Below are 25167 nucleotides of genomic sequence, written 5' to 3'. Positions count from 1 at the left end.
TTGGGGAAGGGGCTTTAGGGTTGATTTTGGATTGAAAGTCTTTTATCCACTATGAGATGGATAACCGTTTTGACTTGATTTATTGGAAATGAAGGAGGAAGCAATATCTCTGTAAGCCGTGTCTGAGTTGGAGCACGTGGAGGGGATGTGGCATAGCCTCCAGAAGCGAGGCTAGCACAGGAGCAGATTGTGTCCCAGTCCCACCCAACTGGAGGTCAACCAGTACAGAGTTATAGACTAGAGAAGAATGAGGAGGGCAAAAGGATAGTGTGTCAATCTTTGGCATTCAGCATAGACAAATAAGCAGGGTTTAATTCCATACATAAAATAAAATTCAACTGGAAGCGAGGTTCATATGGGTAGCCCCTCAGAATCATATCTGAAAAAGCATACGAAACATCACCCTACGAGAATAGATCTAACTAAACCAAAGGTCAGGAATAGCCTCAGATTATTTTCAGTTTTCCTTGGAGGATTTCATGGGCCTACTCTCACGTGGACCAGCGTTTTGGGTTTCTCTTTGGCAGATCGGTTTCTTATGTAACGATCATGGTGCTCCAAAGGAAGACAACGAAATTACACTCCAGATTATCGAGAAAGATTGGGGGGGGGGGGCTAGATTGGGAGGATGAATCAGTGTACCTGGGAAAGAGCGAGTGAGGGCTTTCAAAAACAGAGAAGGCTATTCAGGGACGAGCAGGGTTTGTCTGTCACAACTTCTGTCGAACTCTAAAAAAAATTACTGCGTGTGTGTGTGTGTGTGTATCTTCCATATAAGAGAGGCGTCCTGTGCATGGGTCTGTGGACTTGGTGGAATTGTCACTAAAGTTGGGGAGAAAACATCCTCAGTGTGTTTTCAGCTATTACCATTTAGGTGGGCTTCTAAATAAAGTGTTCCTCCCATCCATCCCTTATGTGATGGATGGATAGGCACACAGATGCAACTGGAGTTAGGGAGACAGAGGTGTGGCTGAAGTATTTTGCTTCAGAGCTAGTGGGAGGGTGTTAACATAAGGCTGGCTAGGGAAATGTGCTAGCTGTCTGTTAATCTACAGGGGAAAGTGATGTGGCATGTTTAATAGCTTTTGTGATGAAATGTTGTTGAAGGCTAAAATGTTTCTGGTTTGTGGTTGCGTGTGCAGACAAGCATGCTGACCCGCATGTGCATACATGCAGATATATGGACACGCACGGATGGACTCACAAATAGGCACAAACACACACGCACGCACGCACGCACGCACGCACGCACGCACGCACGCACGCACGCACGCACGCACGCACGCACACACACACACACACACACACACACACACACACACACACACACACACACACACACACACACACACACACACACACACAGAAATCCCTCTGACAAAGTTGGTTACATACTTTTGGAACCTGGATGCTTCTTTCCTCCACAGAGAAAATACTGGACAACACAGAAACCAGACGTAACAATGTCAACATCTCAATGTTCTCATTCCTAGTGGGAAATACATTCTGTATTTTCATGGGTCAGTGAAGGATGCAGAATGACCAAATTAAAATCCAAAACAGATGTGTCAATCACATACAGTAAATCTGAACCAGGGCGCCAGGTAGCCTAGCGATTAAGAGCGTTGGGACAGTAACCGAAAGGTCGCTGATTTGAGTCCATGAACTGTCTAGTTGAAAAATCTGCCCTTGAGCAAGGTACTGAACCCTAATTGCTCCTGTAAGTTGCTCTGGATGTGAGCATCTGCTAAAATGTAAATATAAAAATGTTTTAGCAACCCTATTCATACTTCTATCCTTTGCAAACATATCACAGTAGATCATCTTTAACAGTGTGTTCTGTCCTAGCCTACGTTTTGTTACACTACAACATGACACTCGACCCCTGAAATCCATTGTGAGTTTAACACAGCTGAAAGCACAACAGGTGAGGAGTTTCCTCTTGTAAAAAAAAGGGGGTTGTCTGAATACTGGGTGGATCAAAGCTCTCCTCTAAAATGTTTCCTATTGTGTGTCTAATGGAGCTGCTGCTCAAGTCAGGGTGTCTTAGTTAGACCAGTGCTTCACCTCTGTGGAACAGGTTGATGACGCCCAGGGAGACAAGTGGAGTCATACAACGTCTGGTTGAAGAACCATAGAGCGCCACCTACTGTCAGCTCTGTCTGCCACACTGAAATAATGACAGTATTAATCAATTAATATTTTAAATATTCCATAGTCAGAATAAAGCAGTACAAATGTGATTATGTCTCTTGTAGAAGATACAACAGCCTTGATTGTGAATTGATTGATTGATTAAGTAGGTGAGTGAGTGTGGAGGTTTATCAGTGGGGTCATCAGACACCCCCAGGCTCAGGATCTGCAGGGCCAATAAAAGGTCACTTTAAAATGTGCAGTTTTGTCACATAACACAATGCCACAGTTGTCTCAAGTTTTAAGGGAGCGTGCAATTGCTGAGTGCAGGAATGTACACCAGAGCTGTTGGCAGAGAATTTAATGTTAATTTCTCTACCATAAACCACCAACATCGTCTTAGAGAATTTGTCAATACGGCCAACTGGCCTCACAACCGCAGACCACGTGTAACCTGCCAGCCCAGGAGCTCCACATCCGGTTTCTTCACCTGCGGGATCATCTGAGACCAGCCACCCGGACAGCTGATGAAACTGTGGGTTTGCACAACCGAAGAATTTCTGCACAAACTTTCAGAAACCGTCTCAGAGAAGTTTGTCTGTGTGCTCATAGTCCTCACCAGGGTCTTGACCCGACTGCAGTGGGAAAATTCGCACCTTCGATGGCCACTGGCATGCTGGAGAAGTGTGCTCTTCGTGGATGAATCCCGTTTTCAACTGTATCGGGCAGATAGCAGACAGCGTGTATGGCATCGTGTGGGCAAGCAGTTTGCTGATGTCAACGTTGTGAACAGAGTGCCCGATGGTGCCGGTGGCGTTATGTTATGGGCAGGCATAAGCTATGGACAACGAACACAATTGCATTTTTTCGATGGCAATTTGAATGCACAGAGATACCGTGACGAGATTTTGAGGCCCATTGTTGTGACATTCATCCGCCGCCATCACTCCATGTTTCAGCATGATAATGCATGGCCCCATGTCGCAAGGATCTGTACACAATTCCTGGAAGCTGAAAATGTCCACTTCTTCCATGGCCTGCATACTTACCAGACATGTCAACTATCGAGCATGTTTGGGATGTTCTGGATCGACGTGTACGACAGCGTGTTCCAGTTCCCACCAATATCCAGCAACTTCGCACAGCCATTGAAGAGGAGTGGACAACATTCCACAGGCCACAATAAACAGCCTGATTAACTCTATGAGAAGGAGATGTGGCGGGCTGGTCCCATCAGATACTGACAGGGGCATGATTCAGAAAACCAACCTTTTAGGTATCTGTGACCAATAGATGCATATCTGTATTCTCAGCCATGTGAAATCCATAGATTATGGCCTAATGAATGTATTTCAACTGACTGATTTCCTTATATGAACTGTAACTCAATAAAATCTTAGAAGGTATAGACTAACATGAAATGCTTACTTACAAGCCCAACAATGCAGAGTTTTTAAAAAGTAAGTAAGAAAAATAAATGCTAAATTAAAGAAACTAACGTTTAAAAATAGTAACACAATAAAATAACAGTAATGAGGCTGTATACAGGCGGTACCGGTACCAAGTCAATGTGCGGTTGTAAAGGTTAGTCGAGGTAATTGAGGTATTATCTACATGTAGGTAGTAAGTGACTATGCATAGATAACAAATGGCCAGGAGCAGCATCGTGAAAAAGGGGGTCAATGCAAATAGTCTGGATAGCCATTTGATTGACAGTTTAGCAGTCTTATGGCTTGGGGGTTGAAGCTGTCAAGGAGCCTTTTGGACCTAGACTTAGTGCTCCACACTGCCAGGTGTGGCAGATGTGTTGTTGCCTACCCTTACCACCTGGGGGCGGCCAATCAGAAAGTCCAGTATCCAGTTGCAGATAGAGGTGTTTAGTCCCATGGTCCTTATCTTAGTAAGGAGCTTTGAGGGCACTATATGTGAATTGTAGTGGGTCTAGGGTTTCTGGGATATTAGTGTTGATGTAAGACATGACCAGCCTTCCAAAGCACATCATGGCTACCCTTTTAGGCAAGCTACCTTGGCTTTCTTGGGCACAGGGACTATGTAGGTATTACAGACTAAGCCAGGGAGAGGTTGAAAATATCAGTGAAGGCTCTTGCCAGTTGATCAGCACATGCTCTGAGTACGCGTCTTGGAAATCCATTTGGCCCTGCCAGATGTTTAAAGGTCTTACTCACATAAGCTACATAGAGCGTGATCACACAGTTGTCCAGAATAGCTGGTACTCTCATGCATGGTTCAGTATTGCTTGCCTCGAAGTGAGCATAGAAAGCATTTAGCTCATCTGGTAGTCAGAGCCGGTGTGGTAAGATTCATTCTTAGTCCTGTATTTACACTTTGCCTGTTTGATGGTTATTTTCTTGGGCATAGTGGGATTTCTTATAAGCGTCCAGATTAGTGTCCCGCTCCTTGAAATCGGCAGCTCTAGCCATTAGTTCAGTGCGGATGTTGCCTGTTATCCATGGTTTCTGTTTGGGATATGTACATATGGTTACTGTGGGGACGACGTTATTGATGCACTTGTTGATGAAGCCGGTGACTAATGTGGAATACTCGCCAAAGCTATCGGATGAATACCGGAACATATTCCAGTCTGGGCTAGCAAAACAGTACGGGTAGCTAAGCATCTGCATCATCTGACCACTTCCATACTGAGTGAGGCAGTGCGTTCTATTTCTGTTGATATATATAGACTAGAGTCTTGAGGTTGGCGCCAAGCTCCCAGAGGCAGCCCTCCATAAGCCTGGGTCAAAGGTCATTTCTTTACCGGCAGTGTTTTTCCATCCAGCCCTTTTCACTTGGCTCACACTGAGATCTCGTAGCGCAACCTCTTAGCCAGCTCCGCCATCTCCACTTTCAGGTCTTCAACTTAGCTGGAGGCAAAGAGAAACACAGGGATTAGCTTTGATTCAACATAGACACCCCCTGCAGACAAAAGTTATAAAATTACACTGCACACATTAGTAACCCAAAACTGGACATAGGTCGTAGAGTGAATCAGGGTAGCCAAGTAGCCTGGTCAGAAGGGAGCACAACGAAACATTCAAACCGACTGCTCCTTTTTTAAAATCAAGTTCTCAAAGTCCTCCAAGAGTCAGGGACCTTGATGTATTACAGCCAAATATTAAAGTAAAAATGCTGTTTTCCTCATGATGACTCATGAAGGTAATTCACAGACATGAGTAGAATAGAATGCTTGTGTGTGTGTGTGTGTGTGTGTGTGTGTGTCAGGCCTGTGAGAGGGGGGAGCAATATGCTGACCCTTGTTCTCACACAGTGGGGGAGAGAGCAGCACTGGGGAGGGGAGGAAAAGGAGTAAGTGGAGGCAGGAAAAAAACAACATCCCACAGCTGAGGAAGGATGGAGGAGTGTGAAAGAATGCTTAATAAGGCCAAGCGCTCAGCAACGTTTGCACCAGTCATAGCATTGGCTGACTTTAAAATGCCTGTCATAGTTCCCCAGAATGTGTGTAAACATCTTGATCTTCCTGGGATGTTTCAATGACAAAACGATGGGAGACGAGGGAGTTTCAACAAGTGTCTCATGTGTTCCCTCTGGTGGAATTTTTAATTTAATTTTACCTTTATTTAACCATGCAAGTCAGTTAAGAACAAATTCTTATTTTCAATGACGGCCTAGGAACAGTGGGTTTAACTGCCTGTTCAGGGGCAGAACGACAGATTTGTACCTTGTCAGCTCGGGGGTTTTGAACTCGAATGGTGAGCAGCAGAGAACATCTCCCCATTGTGATTATATAATGTTTCACTTGTTTAACATAACACTATGGATGAGCACTTCTTTCCTGATAAAATATTTTGTGGTTATTTGGATACTGTACATTTACATTTGAAATTGTTTAGCAAATAACACATTACGCCAGGGTTGTACCTCAATAGTCTAATGTAGGTTCCTACTCGTATCTCTTCTCCTTCAACTGCATCCATCTGTGTTCACAAAATAGGTGAAACCACTTGTCGATGCTTCCTGGATATTTGCTTTCACCTGTGCAAATTAAGGAAATAAGATGAGGAAGGATGCTACTTCACTTTAGACTATGGAAATTCACCCCAGGGCTTCTCCAGCTCAACTCTGACCCTGTTGAGACTAGTGTGTGCACCAACAAGGGCTGAAAAAACACACTGTATAATAGGATGCTTGGTTCTCGATGCAACACAGGCCTTTGCGAGGATGACCACCTTATAGGTTCCCAGTGGCAGTGTTACGACTGTCCCCAGGGCCACGGGGGCACAGACGCTACTGGCCCACCACGGTAGACCTGTGTTCTGATGGATAGACCTCAGTAGCTGCTCAGTCAGAGGGACAGGAGTAGAGTCTGCTATGCTCTCATACCGGCCTCTACCGCTGGTTGTAGGAACTGGTCTACCGGGCTGAAACATGAAGTTTATTTCATCGCTTCAGCTGTACATAATCTATTGGTAAATAGCCCACCCATTTTCACCTACCTCATCCCCACAGTTTTTATTTAATTACTTTTCTGCTCTTTTGCACACCAATATCTCTACCTGTACATGATCATTTATCAATCCAGTGTTAATCTGCAATATTGTAATTATTCGCCTACCTCCTCATGCCTTTTGCACACATTGTATATAGACTCCCCTTTTTTTTCTACTGTGTTATTGACTTGTTAATTGTTTACTCCATGTGTAACTCTGTGTTGTCTGTTCACACTGCTATGCTTTATCTTGGCCAGGTCGCAGTTGTAAATGAGAACTTGTTCTCAACTAGCCTACCTGGTTAAATAAAGGTGAAATAAAATAAATATATTTTTTTTACAACTTTAGGATGTAGCCAGGATAATGTGGCCACCCTAAGAGGGATGTGGTTGCTGTGTGTTGTGTGGTGGTCACAGGCAAAGGGAGTGTGGGAGATGCTTCGAATGGGAGGTGGTTGATTTGATGTAATGTTTTTAATTGAACCTTTATTTAACAAGGCAGGTCAGTTAAAAACAAATTCTTATTAACAATGAAGGCCTACCCCAGCCAAACCCTAACGACACTGGGCCAATTGTGCACTGCCATATGGGACTCCCAATCATGACTGGTTGTGATACAGCCTGGAATTGAACCAGGGTCTGTAAGGACACCTCTAGCACTGAGATGTTGTGCCTTTGACCGCTATGCCACTCGAGAGCCCCAAGTGCTTGCTAATATTCTGCAGCAGTATTGTGACAAATCTTTAAGAAGAGAGGACTATTATTATGAGAAGTAGGCTTCATTTGTGAATGGGCTAAATAAGTTGCACAGTAATATAGAAACCAACAGTCACCATTGGCACATTTGTATATAACCTGTTGCCTGTGTAGCTAGCTAGTTAGTCTGGTAAATCAGACTGTGATACCAGCTTTCCAAGTTTTTGCAGTGCTTGTTTCAGGCTGTGTTACCAGAAAGCTGGTAGCTGTCTGATTGATCAGCTTACGTAGTTAGCGACACGGGCAACAAGGTCACTGGACATTGGAACTTAAAACATTTATTTTTGCACTTTGAAACAACTTTCCCATTACTTTAGAAGAATAGGAACCACCCAAGAAAGCTGTTGCAAACAAGCAGCAGCAAGGTTATCTTACAACTAAAACATGTCTGTGTAGCTTAGCTACTAGTACATCATGTATTGCACATGAGCTTGCTATCCCATGCAGTTTGGATAAAGTTATACATTCTCACCTTCATTCCAAATGCAGAAACTAATATTGAAATGAATTAAATCCGCAATCTGTACATTACAATCCAGCAAGTTAAATCAACGAGCCAATAGGATCTCACTCTGCCAACCACCTTGCTTGTTCTGCCAACTATGATTAATTTGCTGCCGTTGGAAACGACAGATTCTGTCTGGTCTATCTTGGGTTAGTTATACAAATATTTGATTATAGCCTCAATGGCGCTGGCCATGTTGTTGCAGACGCTATCTCAATTTAAGTCTATTTTTTTTCTTCCCCCTTCCAATCTCAGGGCGGACTCTACCACGGGGCCACTGATTTGCTGGTACTGTTAAAGTAACTGTAATTGTAGCAGTGTCACAGGTATCGAACTACTACATTTATTAAATCGCCATATATAAAAGCGGGACAAAACCCAAAGTGCAAAATAATAAAGTTCTCAGGGAATAGTAGGAGAGATTCCTCTCAGGAAAACAAGCAACATTTACAATGACTGGGGGAGTATATATGCAGTGATAGAGTGGGGATTGGAACCAGGTGTGTGTGTAATGATGACGACATGTACGGGGTTGATGAGTGAAGGGCGTTTGTTCACAGCAGGTTTGGCAGCAGCTAAAAGGCCGGCGACGCCGAACTTCTGAGCTGGACAGGAGGGGGAGCCAGAGCGAAGGATGGTGTGACATTCAGTAGTAGTAGTGTAGAGCAAGCAGTAGTAGTGGAGAGCAAGCATAGCAAAGGAGGAAAGGAAGAAAACAATAAAGGAAAGGATGCTAGGAAACGACGCCTATCATAACATTATTTTGTATATGTGGTGTCATTTAGATATCGACAAGTGTAGTAACAACTCACTCATCTGTGGGGGCAATTCAGCTTGCTTCAACACTATCATGTGCTTTCACCCATGGAATTAGCTGTTATGAGGTCAAGGGGGTGGGATGACCTGAAATATTCTGCTTTTACAAAATGTGATGCTGTTTTCAAATGAAACACAATTACCTTGCTCTTGTTAAAGCTTTTAAAAATCATGTATTTTTTAGGTATTACTGTGTGTGTTTCTCTGGGTTTAATGACTACTGGTGGCACTCAACAATGCTTGGGTAAGAATTCTGTGTCTTTGGTATCATCCTTAGAATCAGACACTCTCACCCTCATCTCTCCATCTCATCCTCACCACACACTTTCTCTTTCAGACATAGAGGAGTGTGTTACGTTCCCAGATATTTTTTGGAAATGGGGAACCTGTCTTAATCAGGTGGGTAGCTACCTGTGCACGTGTCCCAATGGATTTAGGAACTCTGGCAACGGACAAACTCCGTGTGTAGGTGAGAGGAACACAATTCTTCTTGAGTCTTCTGACTGTCCCGTCCACTGCTGTGTTATGTTGACTGACCCATAATATTCTGTTTCAACTGGTATTTACTCCTTGTGTAACAGGCTTCACTGTGCCTGGCTCAAACTAATCAAACTCTGATTAACAAACACACATAACTGTCTGCTTGACAACACATTAGCCAGATGCGCCATCGAAAATGTACCATTTTGGTGAAGAAGTTGGAAACATTTTAAACTCTCTTACACTTGGACTCAACATTATTTAGATATCAACGAGTGTATAGACATTCTCCCCGTCTGTGGGGACAATTGAACATGCGTCAACACCGCAGGCTGTTTAAAACTGTGTCTTCCTGGGTTTAGATTAGAGCCTGAGAATATCACTGGTAAAATGTTTGTGTGTGACATCCTTTCTAGTCATCCCACACTTTCAACATCTCTCCCTTAATTCCTCATCTCTTTCTTTCTCTCTTCCTCTTTCAGACATTGACGAGTGTAATACAGACGGAGTATGTGGAAATGGGGGAATCTTTCAAAACCTGATTGACAGTTACTGGTGCCAGTGTCCTGCTGGATTTACTAACTTTGGCAAAAACCAAGCTAAGTGTGTAGGTGAGAGACAAGCACCATTCCACTTGTCATCCATGATGTACTCCTTTATCATGCACAGCTTTGTACATAGTGTACTGTGGAAGGGTATTGAGATAATGTCTCCATGTTTTAACTTTAGAGCTTAATTGTGACCAGTACGAAACACAGCCTGGACAGGTAAAGCTTTACTTTAGAATTATTACATTATTATTTGAGAAAAGGGTATTTTTTACTTGAACTTGAAATGTGTTATGCATTTTCCCACTAATGCACATGCCCCCCACCTCCCTCCCTCCCTCCCTCCCAGACTCTACCAGGCTTTGATAGTTTGTCTCTGTTGAGAAACAACTGTTTGGTGTTGAGCAACTCTATGTTGCCTGGACCGACAAGACTGCTGCCAACTGGAGATGTGCTTTTGACAGTAAGTCACCACACAGAAACACACATGCAAACGCACACACACACACGTACAAAACCCTCATGTGTCTCTTCTCTAGTTACTGGTTAATACCACTGATGTTGTTCAACTGGGCCTCCAGTCCAATGGTCACCGTAGTAGCAGTGAAGTGACTAAGTTACTGAGGACGATTGAAATCTCTGTCAGACTGATCGCTCCACTGCTGACAGAGAACGTGACCAGGATAGAGACCAACCACACACGTAACACACACACACTGAGCACATATTTACAATGGTCGGCAGGTAGCCTAACGGACGTTGAAACAGTAACCGGAAGGTTGCTGAATCGAATCCCCGAGCTGACAAGATAAAAATCTGTCGTTCTGCCCCTGAGCAAGGCAGTTAACCCATTGTTCCATGGGCGACGAAGACGTGGATGCCAATGCACCTTAGTGATGTCAAACTCCAACCAGACTGTGTGCTCCTGCAACCATCTCAGCACATTCACTGTGCTGAACGAAATGCAACAGGTAAAGGTGATGAGAACACTAACCAGTTTTCCATCCAACCTTTTTATGCGAGTAAAGTACATGTCGGATGAAAAATGTCATGACAGGCCTGATGGAAACTTTCTAAATGTCAAGAAAACAAAATAATCTAGACAAGGTGGGATTGTGTCGCTAAAAATAATTATGCAAGACATGTCGGTGGAAACGCTTTTTTGGCCAAATATTGATATAATAACCATGATATGGAAGTAAACTTGGAGACACGCTATGCCGTGTGTGGTCCTCCCACTATGACTTGTCGGGAAAGCATGCAGTTTATTAGGCAACAGACGTAAGTATGTTTATGTTGAACTTCACAGGGTGGTGAATGTGCATGGTGATGAGCTTGATGCTGCTTTCAAATAGCGCTGTGGGCTTAAGGGCACGTTTCAATACCGGAGTGGGCACATTTGCTATAAAGCGCAAACAAATAATTGTGAGAAAACACTCAGTAGAGTCGAAAATGCCATGTAAACCCATTTAACTTGTATTTTTTATTCGGTACATGGACATTTTACCGCAAAGGGTATTTTATCTGCACTATGTCATCAAGCACAGCCTTTAATCCGCAACAAGTCAATTTGATGGAAACACCTCTCTGGTGGGAAAATGCACATATTGTTTTAATGCTGATTTTAGAGTATTCCCATGTAAATCTGTTGCCAAATGGATGTGAACTTACTGTAGCACATCTGAAGAGGGAGAAAATATATTCCCAGATATCTGTGTCAGAGACTATCTTTGGCTCATCTGGAAATGTTCATGTTTAAAACTACTAAATGTAAGTGTTTGATTAATTTGTCACATTATTTAGAGGAGTTTGATACTTGTTGAGTGCTTAAGTTAAGTGCTGTTGTTTGAGATGTTCATACTGTCTAGATGGTGTGTGTCTGATGCTTGTTATTCCTCTTCGGCAGGGAAGCGGGCAGCTGTCGTTGGTGATGTGGGTGGGTGTTTTTGTGGCACTGACCTGTGTGGTCCTGTCCCTGATCACCACCCTGTGGTGTCGCTTTGTCAGCCGCAAACGCCGTGGAGGACGCCGGCTGCAACAGGAAGTACAGCTACATAGAAAATAAGACATGGATTTGAACTATTTGTGTTCTAAGAAAAGCTTTACTTGGAATTCATTTGAAAATATTGTCTCTTGGCTTGCAAGGACATCCAATTACCAGAATTAGTATTTATTTAAGTAGTTTAAAAATGTACCAAACAAACAAAAACAAAAACATAACTTTTTATTAATAGATATACAATTTTTCATGTATAGAAATCAGTTCTGGACTGTAATAAATGAGCTCTCATCTCTATGGCAACATAAGTCATTTCAGTCTCATAAACATGGTTGGTAATTTGTAGAGATGAGAATAGTGGTATATCCATTCAACGCTGCATTTGTCCAGTATTTTTTTAAATTGTACCTTTATTTAACTAGGCAAGTCAGCCTAGGAACTGTGGGTCAACTGTCTGTTCAGGGGCAGAATGACAGATTTGTACCTTGTCAGCTCAGGGATTTGAACTTGCAACCTTTCGGTTACTAGTCCAACACTGTAAACACTAGGCTACGCTGCTGCCTCTTTTTTAAATTTTAAATTTTATGCCTCTTGGTTGTTGTTGTAACTGACTTATTTGAAGTGAAAGTAATATTTTTCCTGTTTATTTTACAGTGCTTGAGAAGGTATTTAAATCCACAAATCATCTTGCTATTATTTCCTTCATTCTGACATAAATGTCTAAATTTGAGCTGTCCGTTTTGTAAAAATAATAAAGCACAACATCATACTGAAAGTACAATGAATTTGATCATTGCTCACCCAAGACATTGTTTTTTTTGCCTCTCATGAGGCTAGGCCTATAGAACTGCCCACATGGTGTAAACACTTCCAAACGGACTTAAAGGCCCAGTGCAGTCAAGAACATGATTTCCTGAGTTTTATCTATATTTAAACACTTTGAGGTTGGAATAAGACTGTGAAATTGTGGACATTATGATAATTCCCTTTAAGTGTAAGAGCTGTTTGAAATGTCAGCCTGTTTTGGTAGGATGAAGATTTGGCATGCTGGTGACATCACCAGGCAGTAAATTAGTTAATAGACTAATAAGAAAGAGTGTTCCAAACCTGGGTTGTAATCATAAAAATCCCCCATCCCCCCAAAAAGAAGCTTTTTGGTTTTAGTTGAAGGTTAGGCAGGCATATGGTTAGCCGTGTGTTTAAGTTTAGGGTTAGGATTCAACTGAAATTTTAATTAAGAGACATTTTAGAAATAAGCTGTGGCTGTAGTAGCTAGTGACGACAAGTGCACAGAGAGAGATAGCTTTGTCAAGAAGACTTCGCGTTTTGTGTCAGACAGACTAGAGAAATGTATGTCTGCCCTAAAACTTACCGTTGGTCATCATGAAGGAACATAGTGTGAGTGATATTAATATTGTAAATCTCATGTCTCCCACCATTTGATCATAGTTGCTTCTTCATTTTCCAACAGGCTGTTTATCACACAAATGCATTTGCCATCATTATCATGACTTTGATATCTCTCATTCTCAATAGCTCTTGAAACTTCTCTCTTCATTGGTTAATCGACCTACCTTTTGAACTAACATAAATCTAGATAATGTAGCCTTTCAATATATTAGGATGCTTCGGCTATGGAAGGAGAATTCGTCAGGAAAATGATTGATTTCATGGACAAATAGTCCCACCACCACTTCAAGAAAAACACAGAGACCCTCTTCATTTGTGTAATCACAAAGACACACTAAATGTTAAGCATTCAAACCCCTTCCCCGTCAATGCTGATAGAGCAAGTGAGAATGTGAAAGTTACGGGAAATGCTGCTGCAGTAACTTGTAAAGACATTTTGAAAAGAAAAAGATAAGTAGCCTTGCTTCAGAGTGAAATATGGATTCTAAGTCTGCTTTTGGTAAGGCAGCTGGTTTATGTGGCCCTGTTGATAAGAGTCTATATTGTGCATGTTGGTGTTTTAGATCAATGTGTCCTCTTATGTCTGATCTTGGAGATAGACCTTCTACACTAGAGTCTAATTCAGGGATGGAACTCCTGGACGTGGTCTATGCAAAACTAGACAAATTAACCTGATGTGAATTGCGATGCAAATGGTCTTCTCATGCCACACAGTCAGTTCCTCTTTGTTTTCTACTTAAAATAATACTCCGTTGCTAGTTATGGGGAAATATTTTTACCTCCCTGCGGTAACCACATCCGTGAGGTTAGCAAATTATTCTTTAGAACTAAAACCAAGCTGACATGTACCATTAACTCACCAGCTGTCAGAGATCATGGAAGCCAATCTATTTCTACTGATTGTGGGTCGGTCAATTTTCTGCTTTTTACTTGACCAACACATCATCATTGAAATGTCCTTGTTTTTGAAAGAAAATCACATTTTTGGGCCATTAAAATAACATCAAATTGATCAGTAATACATTGTAGACATTGTTCATGTTGTAAAAGACTATTGTAGCTGGAAACGCCTTATTTTTAATGGAATATCAACATAGGCGTATAGAGGCACATTATCAGCAACCACCATTCCTGTGTTGCAATGGCACGCTGTGTTAGCTAATCCAGGTTTATAATTTTAAAAGGCTAATTGTTCAATTTCTCACATGGAATAGCCTTAATTTCTCAGAACAAGAATAGACTGACAAGTTTCAGAAGAAAGTTATTTGTTTCTGCTCATTTTCAGCCTGTAATCGAACCCACAAATGCTGACGCTCCAGAAACTCAACTAGTCTAATGGCAGTTTTATTGCTTCTTTAACAAGTACAACAGTTTTCAGCTGTGTTAACATACTTGCAAAAGAAACGACAGTCCATCATTAATTTAAGACATGAAGGTCAGTCAATGTGGAACATTTCTAGAACTTTGAAAGTTTCTTCAAGTGCAGTCGCAAAAACCATCAAACGCTATGATGAAACTGGCTCTCATTAGGACTGCCACAGGAAGTTACCTCTGCTGCATAGGATAAGTTCATTAGAGTTACCACCCTCAGAAATTGCAGCCCGAATAAATGCTTCAGAGGGTTCAAGTAACAGACATATCTCAAAATTAACTGTTCAGAGGAGACTGCATGAATCAGGCCTTCATGGCCAAATTTCTGCAAAGAAACCACTACTAAAGGACACCAATAAGAAGAAGAGATTTGCTTGGGCTAAGAAACACGAGCAATGGTCATTAGACCGGTGAAAATCTGTCCTTTGGTCTGATGAGTCCAAATTTGAGATTTATGGTTCCAACCGCCGTGGCTTTGTGAGACGCAGAGCAGGTGAACGGATGATCTCCACATGTGTCGTTCCCACCGTGAAGCATGGAGGAGGAGATATGATAGTGTGGAGGTGCTTTGCTGGTGACACTATCAGTGATTTATGTAGAATTCAAAGCACACCTAAACAGCATGGCTACCACAGCATTCTGCAGCGATACGTCATCCCATCTGGTTTGTGCAGTGACCCAAAAACAAACCTCCAGGCAGTGTAAGGGCTATTTGACCAAGAAGGAGAGTGATGGAGTGCTGCATCAGATGACCTGGCCTCCACATTCAACTGACCTAAACCCAATTGAGATGGTTTAGGATGAGTTGGACCGCAGAGTGAAGGAAAGCAGCCAACAAGTGTTCAGCATATGTGGAACTCCAAGACTGCCAGAAAAGCATTCCAGGTAAAGCTGGTTGAGAGAATGCCAAGAGTGTGCAAAGCAGTCATCAAGGCAAATGGTGGCTACTTTAAAGAATCTAACACATGAAATCTATTTTGATTTGTTTAACACTTTTTTTGGGTTATTACATGATTCCACATGTATTATTTCATAGTTTTGATGTCTTCACTATTGTAGAAAATAGTAAAAATAAAGAAAAACCTTGACTGAGTAAATGTGTCTCATTTTTGGACTGGTGCTGTACTTTGAACAGTATTGTTGACCTTTGATCATCTCCAGCATTAAACAGACCCTGTTTAGGAACGTTCAACACTATGTACTGTTTTGTAGTGGGATGTTTTTTCGGAAGATAATCTAGTATTTCTAAATTCACCTCTCATCTCCCTCATGTAGATATAATGAGTGCTTAAATGAGAAGAACATCTGTAGGCTATTCAACTCGTATCAACACCTTTGAAAGCTATTACTGTCAATGCTATTCTGGCTTCAGATCGCTTGGCTTTGAATCATGTGGTGGTCAATATAATCTTATTGAAAGTGTGACTGTGTTAACATGAGGGATTATCACCCTCTCTTTGTAAACATACAATCTTTAATCATCTTTCCATCTCCACTACTTTTCCCTTTACCACTCTCTTTCTCTATCAGACATAGATGAGTGTGTTGAGAACCAACATTTTTGTGGGGAACGGGGAATCTGTGTCAATCAGCTGGGCAGCTACCTGTGCAAGTGTCCCACAGGATTCAGTAACTACGGCAACAGACAAACTCAGTGTGCAGGTGAGAGACACATTTCCTCTTGGATGCTGTTGTATTGGGTTTTGTCTAAATACTCTAAGGTGGCTACCTTTTGTCTGTCTTCCATGTACAGGCTGACTACTGAACCCCCATAACATTCCTTGTCAAGTTTTATTTACCCAGGCCAAAACCTGAATGGCAGTTACTGGTGCCAGTGTCCTGCTGGATTTACTAACTTTAGCAAAAACCAAACTAAGTGTGTAGGTGAGAGACAAGCACCATTCCACTTGTCGTCCATGATGTACTCCTTTATCATGCACAGCTATGTACATAATGTACTGTAGAAGGGTATTGAGATGCTTTTACTTTAGAGCAGGGGTGTCAAAGTCAAATGGACGGAGGGCCAAATAAAAAATTTAGCTACAAGCCGAGGGCCGGACTGTTCGAATGTTCATTGAAAATTTTTTAAATGACGCATATAGTCTAGTGAACCTAATTGAACCTACTGAAAACCTAACAAATATATTCCAATATGATCAGATAAATAAAGCAATATTTTCTTATGGCTCTGTCAGTAATCTTTAATTTTCAACAGACACAAAAGACAAATTTCCTTTATATAAAAATCCCCATAACATGAACATTAAATGAAAGAAACCGGTATTCAAGGCACCATCAGTAGCCTATATTTTCTATTTTAGCAAAAGTGGGCTAAATTTACTTCAAAGAAAAAAACAATAATAGCAATTTTCTATCATCCACTCAACTGAAATATTTTTAAAATATAATTGGATTGAAATACAATAAAATAAAGTGCAAAAATCTATTAATCAAAAACAACACTTTGTTTAAGGAGAAGTAACATGCAGTGAAAACAAATATTAAACTTTAACTTTTAAACTTGAACTGAGTAAAAACTCTAAATATGTGATTGCACAGTAATGTTCACTTGTTTGAGGTTGAGGGTGATACTTGGTGGTGTCCCATCTTTTCCACAAGTTCATCAATGTTCGGGGTAAGGCTCTGAGCTGAGGAAATCCTCAGAATTGAGTGGAGGTGTTCAGCAGTAAGTCGACTTCTGTGTGATGTTTTGTTCAGGTTCATCAAAGAAAAAAGTTGTTCACACAGGTATGTGCTGCCAAACATAGACAAAATAAAACTTGACAGCAGCCTGGCCTTGTGATTTGGCTTTTTTGAACAGAGCCTGTCGAGATTTGAGGCCTCGTTTTAATTCCTCTGCCTTTTGTAGCCTTTGTTCCATGTCCATATTCTTGTTTTTGTCCGCGTGTTTCGTTTCATAATGTCGTCTCAGATTATACTCTTTCAGTACCGCCACACTTTCTCCACACAGAAGACACACAGGTTTTCCAGCTACCTCCGTGAACATATACTCCGACTCCCACCTTGTTTGAAACCCCGGTTCTCAGTGTCCACCTTCCGTTTTGCCATTTTTGATGGGTATCTGAAAGTTAATTTTACTGTGATGCTGACGACTGCTGTGCCAATAAATATTGAAATGAAGCAGCCTACTGCTCGGTGCGTCACCGTTGCATTGTGGGAAATGTAGTATTGGTGCGTGTAAAAGATCTGCGGGCTGCCGGCTTGCTGCGGTCTGCGGGCCGGTTCTAATAATAAATCAAGATCATCCCAGGGGCCGTAAAAAACCTTCTCGCGGGCCGGATGTGGCCCGCGGGCCTTGACTCTGACATATGTGCTTTAGAGTTTCTGTGACCAGCATGAAACACAGCCTGGACAGGTAAAGCCTTACTTTAGAATTATTACATTATTCATTGAGAAAATTGTATTTTTCCTTGATCTAGAATTGTTTTATGCATTTCTCCACTAATTCACATGCCCCCCCCCCCCCCCTCCCAGACTGTACCAGGCTTTGATAGTTTCTTGTCTCTGTTGAGAAAAACAGTTAGGTGTTGAGCAACTCTACGTTGTCTGGACCTACAAGATAGTTACTGACTGGAGATGTGCTTTTGACAGTAAGTCACCACACACAAACACACACATGCATATAACTCTTGTTTCTTTTCTGTAGTTACTGGTTAATACCACTGATGTTCTTCAATTGGGCCTCCAGTCCAATGGTCACCGTAGTAGCAGTGAAGTGACTAAGTTACTGAGGAAGATTGAAATCTCTCTGACTGAACGCTCAGCTGCTGCCAGAGACCTAACCACACAGGTAACACACAGACTCTGAGCACACGCTGACCACATATTTACCATTTACTGACCACCTCGCAGGCACCACAGGTTGACCACAATCTGAGCACCATACTGATCATAAACGGAGCACTAACAAGCACATTACATTGTGTCAACGTTAAAATATAATTAATGCAATACTGTGTTCTTTCAGTAATGGGGATTTCTGCTCTGTGTTGATTTGGTCAATGTTGAAAAACAGAGGTTGAGATTATGGTGAGGAGAGACAAGACTCCACCTGAAGGACCAGTCAGCCTGACCAATGAGAACACTCAACTTGACACCAACTAATTGAGAGAAAAGAGACAGCTACATATACATTTTAGTCATTTAGCAGATGCTCTTATCCAGAGCGACTTCCAGTTAGTGCATTCATCTTAAGATAGCAAGGTGGGTGAACCACATATCACAGGCATAGAAAGTACATTTTCCTTCAGTAATGTAGCTATCGGTAGATTCAGAGCTAGAAGAGGGGTGGGGGTGTCAAGTGCAAGTGTTCTTTTTTAATAAAAAAAATGGCGGGTGGTCGAGGTGAGAAGGATAATTATTTAAGATACCGTTTGAAGAGGTATGTTTTCAGATGTTTTTGGAAGATGGGCAGGGACTCTGCTGACCCAGCTTCAGGGGGAAGCTGGTTCCACCATTGGGGTAACAGGACAGAGAAGAGCTTGGATTGGGCTGAGGTGGGAGCTCCCCCACCCGTGCCATGAGACTGAGTTGGGGGAGCGGAGTGCTCGGTTTGGGGTGTAGGGTTTGAGCATAGCCTAAAGGTAGGGAGGGGCAGTTCCTCTTTCTGTTCCGTAGGTAAGCACTATGGTGTTGTAGTGGATGCGAGCTTCGACTGGAAGCCAGTAGAGTGAGTGAAGGAGCGGGGTGACATGAGGGTTCTTGGGAAGGTTTAAAACCATGCGGGCTTCTGAGTTCTGGATAAGTTGCAGGGGGTTGATTGCACAAGTGGTGAGCGCAGCCTCCAGCGAGTTGCGGTAGTCCAGACAGGAGAGGACAAGTGCCTGGATAAGGACATGTGCAGCTGCACTCCGAACTGATGATGACTTGTGTGCTGCCATCTGTGTGCAGTATTGAACAGTTGGGGAGGCTGCTGAGGAGGAGAATGGCTCATAATAATGGTTGGAATGGAGGAAATGGAATGGTATAAAAAACATGGTTTTCATGGGTTTGATAATATTCCATTCAGTCCATTCCATCCATTCCACTCCATTTCAACAAACGCAACTTTCATTTATGTTGTGATGCAGTATTCACGACCACAATCTCACAAAACTTGGTTAAAGAATGACTTTATGAAAAATGATCCTATTTATACTTGGTAGTCGATTTTGGCAGTAAAGAATACGTTTCGGACTCCTATAGATGCCACATAGACTGTTTTCTAAATGAGAAGTTGGTTTTTAGGGGCAGTTGCTGTTTAAAGAGAAAGATGTTGCTAGATAAGATGAGCTATTCATACTTCACTGTGCTTACCACATGCGTGACGTTACCAAATCATTACTTAGAATTAAAGCCAAGCTGGTATTTGACATTAACTCATCGCTTGTCAGAGAGCATGGGAGCAATTATATTTCTCCTGATTCTGGGTCGGTAACTGTTCAGTTTTTTATTTGACCAACATATCATCACTGAGTCTGTTTAAAAGATATATATTATATGTATGTGTGCAGTTCAACCTTTCTTTTGTGTCTTCATTTAGCGCTTCTCAAGGACTATGGTCATGGAGCGCCACAGGAAGGTGGGGCTGAAGCTAAGGGGGTTTTGTTTTATGCTATTTGTGATGATGATGAAGACTGAACGTGAGGGTTTTAGACTTAATGTTTGTAAATGATTGTATTGTTAAGTTGATCAGTAATATTCACCTATATCAGTAATTTATACATAGCTCATTTGTTCATTCTCCAGCATTAACCAGACCTAGCTCAAGAACATTAAAACCATCCACTTTAAGGGGGGTCTTTATTCAGAAAATATGTATTTATTTTGACGTAAATATGATCTGTCAGAACTTTAAACATTATTTTCCTCTGATGTATAGAGCTTTGAATCAGTACTCTTATGGATACCTTGAGTTTGAGAGTGAATCGTATGTAAGCAGGACTAGCCAAAACCAGTGCTTTTAAATGGCCATGTAACAACATTACGCGTGTATAACATTCTTTTGTATATGTGGTGTCATTTAGATATCGACGAGTGCAGTAGCAACTCCCTCATCTGTGGGGACAATTCAGATTGTTTCAAAACTGAGGGTAGCTACTTCTGTTTGTGTCATCCTGGGTTTGATGACTTTACTGGTGCCGCGCGACAATGCTTGGGTAAGTCTTCTCTGTTTTTAGTATCATCCTTAGAATCAGACACTCTCACCCTCATCTCTCCATCTCATCCTCACCACACACTTTCTCTTTCAGACATAGAGGAGTGTGTTACGTTCCCAAATATTTGTGGGAAATGGGGAACCTGTCTTAATCAGGTGGGTAGCTACCTGTGCACGTGTCCCAATGGATTTAGGAACTCTGGCAACGGACAAACTCCGTGTGTAGGTGAGAGGAACACAATTCTTCTTGAGTCTTCTGACTGTCCCGTCCACTGCTGTGTTATGTTGACTGACCCATAATATTCTGTTTCAACTGGTATTTACTCCTTGTGTAACAGGCTTCGCTGTGCCTGGCTCAAACTCATCAAACTCTGATTAACAAACACACATAACTGTCTGCTTGACAACACATTAGCCAGATGCGCCATCGAAAATGTACCATTTTGGTGAAGAAGGTGGAAACATTTTAAACTCTCTTACACTTGGACTCAACATTATTTAGATATCAACGAGTGTATAGACATTCTCCCCGTCTGTGGGGACAATTGAACATGCGTCAACACCGCAGGCTGTTTAAAACTGTGTCTTCCTGGGTTTAGATTAGAGCCTGAGAATATCACTGGTAAAATGTTTGTGTGTGACATCCTTTCTAGTCATCCCACACTTTCAACATCTCTCCCTTAATTCCTCATCTCTTTCTTTCTCTCTTCCTCTTTCAGACATTGACGAGTGTAATACAGACGGAGTATGTGGAAATGGGGGAATCTGCCAAAACCTGATTGGAAGTTACTGGTGCCAGTGTCCTGCTGGATTTACTAACTTTGGCAAAAACCAAACTAAGTGTGTAGGTGAGAGACAAGCACCATTCCACTTGTCGTCCATGATGTACTCCTTTATCATGCACAGCTATGTACATAATGTACTGTAGAAGGGTATTGAGATAATGTCTCCATGTTTTAACTTTAGAGCTTAATTGTGACCAGTACGAAACACAGCCTGGACAGGTAAAGCTTTACTTTAGAATTATTACATTATTAATTGAGAAAAGGGTATTTTTACTTGAACTTGAAATGTGTTATGCATTTTCCCACTAATGCACATGCCCCCTCTCCCCCCTCCCTGCCTCCCAGACTCTACCAGGCTTTGATAGTTGGTCTCTGTTGAGAAACAACTGTTTGGTGTTGAGCAACTCTATGTTGCCTGGACTGACAAGACTGCTGCCAACTGGAGATGTGCTTTTGACAGTAAGTCACCACACAGAAACACACATGCAAACGCACACACACACACATACAAAACCCTCATGTGTCTCTTCTCTAGTTACTGGTTAATACCACTGATGTTGTTCAACTGGGCCTCCAGTCCAATGGTCACCGTAGTAGCAGTGAAGTGACTAAGTTACTGAGGACGATTGAAATCTCATTCAGACTGATCGCTCCACTGCTGACAGAGAACGTGACCAGGATAGAGACCAACCACACAGGTAATATAAACACACTGAGCACATTCTGACCACATATTTACAATGGGTCGGCAGGTAGCCTAGTGGTGAGAATGTTGAACCAGTAACCGGAAGTTTGCTGGATTCACTCCCCAAGCTGACAAGGTAAAAATCTGTCATTCTGCCCCTGAGCAAGACTGTTAACCCATTGTTCCAAAGACGTGGATGTGGATTTAAGGCAGCTGCCTGCACCTCTCTGATTCAGAGGGGTTGGGTTAAATGCGGAAGACACAATTCAGTTGAACACATTCAGTTGGACCACTGACTAGGTATCACGCTTTCCCATTTACTTACCACTTCACAGGTACTGCAATCTGAGCACCATACTGACCATAAACGGAGCACTAACGAGCACATTACATTGTGTCAACTTAAAATATAATTAATGCAATACTGTGTTCTTTCAGTAATGGTGATTTCTGCTCTGTGTTGATTTTGTCAATATGTTGAAAAACAGAGGTTGAGATTATGGTGAGAAGAGACAAGACTCCACCTGAAGGACCAGTCAGCCTGACCAATGAGAACACTCAACTTGACACCACCTGGGAGACGGTGGTTGGAGATGACCAGAATTACCCAGGTAGCCACAGTCCTACAGTACCAATCATCTGCTCCAAATATTATTAAAGGCACACATTGAGATATTGTGAGTTGTATATGTTTTTGTATCAGGCCTTGTGTTTTCTTGTGTTGTTTTTTATGTGCAGGGTATGCATTTGTCATTCTGCTCAGCCATAAGAATCTGGATAGTCTGAAGGACAGTACTTCTCATCAGAGCCAGCAGCTCATGTCCAGTGCTGTGACAGTTTCCGTTAGCAACTCCAACACAACATACCTGCCCCAACAGGTTAATCTCACCTTCCATCACCTGCAGGTAACACTTGTCTCTACTTAATAGTTTCTGACTGTCAGTAAAACGTGTTTTTGTTCATTGATATATTTTCCATTAAGTCACATTTTTTCCTGAATTTGAGTCTAAATGGAATTGATCCCAACCCATATACACTGTGTCCTAGTCCAGTGATGTTGACCCCACCTGTGTTTATTGGTCGGATGAGAATGGACCGGGGGTGTGGTCTGGGAGGGGTTGCACCTTAGTGATGTCAAACTCCAACCAGACTGTGTGCTCCTGCAACCATCTCAGCACATTCACTCTGCTGAACAAAGTGCAACAGGTAAAGGTGATGAGAACACTAACCAGTTTTCCATCCAACCTTTTTATGCGAGTAAAGTACATGTCGGATGAAAAATGTCATGACAGGCCTGATGGAAACTTTCTAAATGTCAAGAAAACAAAATAATCTAGACAAGGTGGGATTGTGTCGCTAAAAATAATTATGCAAGACATGTCGGTGGAAATGCTTTTATGGCCAAATATTGATATAATAACCATGATATGGAAGTAAACTTGGAGACACACTATGCCGTGTGTGGTCCTCCCACTATGACTTGTCGGGAAAGCATGCAGTTTATTAGGCAACAGACTAAGTATGTTTATGTTGAACTTCACAGGGTGGTGAATGTGCATGGTGATGAGCTTGATGCTGCTTTCAAATAGCGCTGTGGGCTTAAGGGCACGTGACAAAACTGGAGTGCGCACATTTGCTATATAAAGCTTTTTTTGTTTCTTGAGAAAACCATCAGTAGTATTCAAAATGCCATTGTAAACCCATTTAACATAATTTTTTATTCGGTACATGTTAATTTAACCGCAAAGGGTATTTTATGTGCACTATGTCATCACGTACAGCCTTTTATTTGTAACAAGTCATTTTGATGGAAACACCTCTCTGGTGGGAAAATGAAAATGTTGTTTTAATGCAGATTTTAGAGTATTCCTATGTACATCTTTCGCAAATTGTCTGGAAACCTAGCTAGTGTAGCACATCTGATGGGGGTGAAACCATCTTCCAGGATATCTGTGTCAGAGACTTCCTTTGGTTCCTCTGGAAAGGTTAATGTTTTAAACGGCTAAATGTGTTTGATGCATTTGTTACATTATTTAGGGAGTTTGATGCTTGTTGAGTGCTTGAGTGCTGCTGTTGTGTTTGATATGTTCGTATTGTCTAGATGGTGTGTTTCTGATGTTTGTTATTCCTCATTGGCAGGGAAGCGGGCAGCTGTCATTGGTGATGTGGGTGGGTGTTTTTGTGGCACTGACCTGTGTGGTCCTGTCCCTGATCACCACCCTGTGGTGTCGCTTTGTCAGCCGCAAACGCCGTGGAGGACACCGGCTGCAACATGAAGTACAGCTACATAGAAAATAAGACATGGATTTGAACTATTTGTGTTATAAGAAAAGCTTTACTTGGAATTCATTTGAAAATGTTGTCTCTTGGCTTGCAAGGACATCCAATTACCAGAATTAGTATTTATTTAAGTAGTTTAAAAATGTACCAAACAAACAAAAACAAAAACATAACTTTTTATTAATAGATATACAATTTTTCATGTATAGAAATCAGTTCTGGACTGTAATAAATGAGCTCTCATCTCTATGGCAACATAAGTCATTTCAGTCTCATAAACATGGTTGGTAATTTGTAGAGATGAGAATAGTGGTATATCCATTCAACGCTGCATTTGTCCAGTATTTTTTTTAAATTGTACCTTTATTTAACTAGGCAAGTCAGCCTAGGAACTGCGGGTCAACTGCCTGTTCAGGGGCAGAATGACAGATTTGTACCTTGTCAGCTCGGGGATTTGAACTTGCAACCTTTCGGTTACTAGTCCAACACTGTAAACACTAGGCTACTCTGCTGCCTCTTTTTTAAATGTAAATTTTATGCCACTTGGTTGTTGTTGTAACTGACTTATTTGAAGTGACAGTAATATTTTTCCTGTTTATTTTACAGTGCTTGAGAAGGTATTTAAATCCACAAATCATCTTGCTATTATTTCCTTCATTCTGACATAAATGTCTAAATATGAGCTGTCCGTTTTGTAAAAATAATAAAGCACAACATCATACTGAAAGTACAATGAATTTGATCATTGCTCACCCAAGACATTGTTTTTTTGCCTCT

General features: G+C 41.7%; 2 protein-coding genes across 6 annotated transcripts; both read left to right on the top strand.

The window, feature by feature from the left end:
• Nucleotides 1-8798: 8798 nt before the first annotated feature.
• On the top strand, nucleotides 8799-13747 carry LOC135526431 (fibrillin-1-like). 2 transcript variants are annotated; one of them, XM_064954803.1, is made up of 6 exons: nucleotides 8799-8919; nucleotides 9013-9144; nucleotides 9638-9766; nucleotides 9885-9922; nucleotides 10053-10166; nucleotides 11610-13747. In XM_064954803.1, exons 1-6 carry the CDS (start codon nucleotides 8847-8849, stop codon nucleotides 11766-11768), a joined length of 645 nt encoding a protein of 214 aa, XP_064810875.1. In that variant the 5' UTR covers nucleotides 8799-8846; the 3' UTR covers nucleotides 11769-13747. The 2 variants fall into 2 exon arrangements, with proteins under 2 accessions (XP_064810875.1, XP_064810874.1); XM_064954802.1 differs by lacking the exon at nucleotides 11610-13747 and adding an exon at nucleotides 10243-11010.
• A 133-nt stretch (nucleotides 13748-13880) lies between these two features.
• Nucleotides 13881-25123, top strand: LOC135526428 (adhesion G protein-coupled receptor E5-like). Of its 4 annotated transcripts, none has more exons than XM_064954794.1 (12): nucleotides 18017-18294; nucleotides 20026-20125; nucleotides 20510-20641; nucleotides 20735-20866; nucleotides 21360-21488; nucleotides 21607-21644; nucleotides 21771-21884; nucleotides 21961-22123; nucleotides 22599-22721; nucleotides 22849-23015; nucleotides 23158-23316; nucleotides 24250-25123. In XM_064954794.1, exons 2-12 carry the CDS (start codon nucleotides 20041-20043, stop codon nucleotides 24406-24408), a joined length of 1401 nt encoding a protein of 466 aa, XP_064810866.1. In that variant the 5' UTR covers nucleotides 18017-18294; nucleotides 20026-20040; the 3' UTR covers nucleotides 24409-25123. The 4 variants fall into 4 exon arrangements, with proteins under 4 accessions (XP_064810868.1, XP_064810866.1, XP_064810867.1 ...); XM_064954795.1 differs by lacking the exon at nucleotides 18017-18294 and adding an exon at nucleotides 19096-19912; XM_064954793.1 differs by lacking the exon at nucleotides 18017-18294 and adding an exon at nucleotides 19097-19912 and having other exon boundaries at nucleotides 20026-20064.
• The last annotated feature ends 44 nt before the right edge of the window (nucleotides 25124-25167 follow it).

This window comes from Oncorhynchus masou, chromosome 32 (genome assembly GCF_036934945.1).
Source record: "Oncorhynchus masou masou isolate Uvic2021 chromosome 32, UVic_Omas_1.1, whole genome shotgun sequence".
Taxonomy (NCBI): domain Eukaryota; kingdom Metazoa; phylum Chordata; class Actinopteri; order Salmoniformes; family Salmonidae; genus Oncorhynchus; species Oncorhynchus masou.
This window is presented reverse-complemented; position numbering and strand designations above follow the sequence as displayed.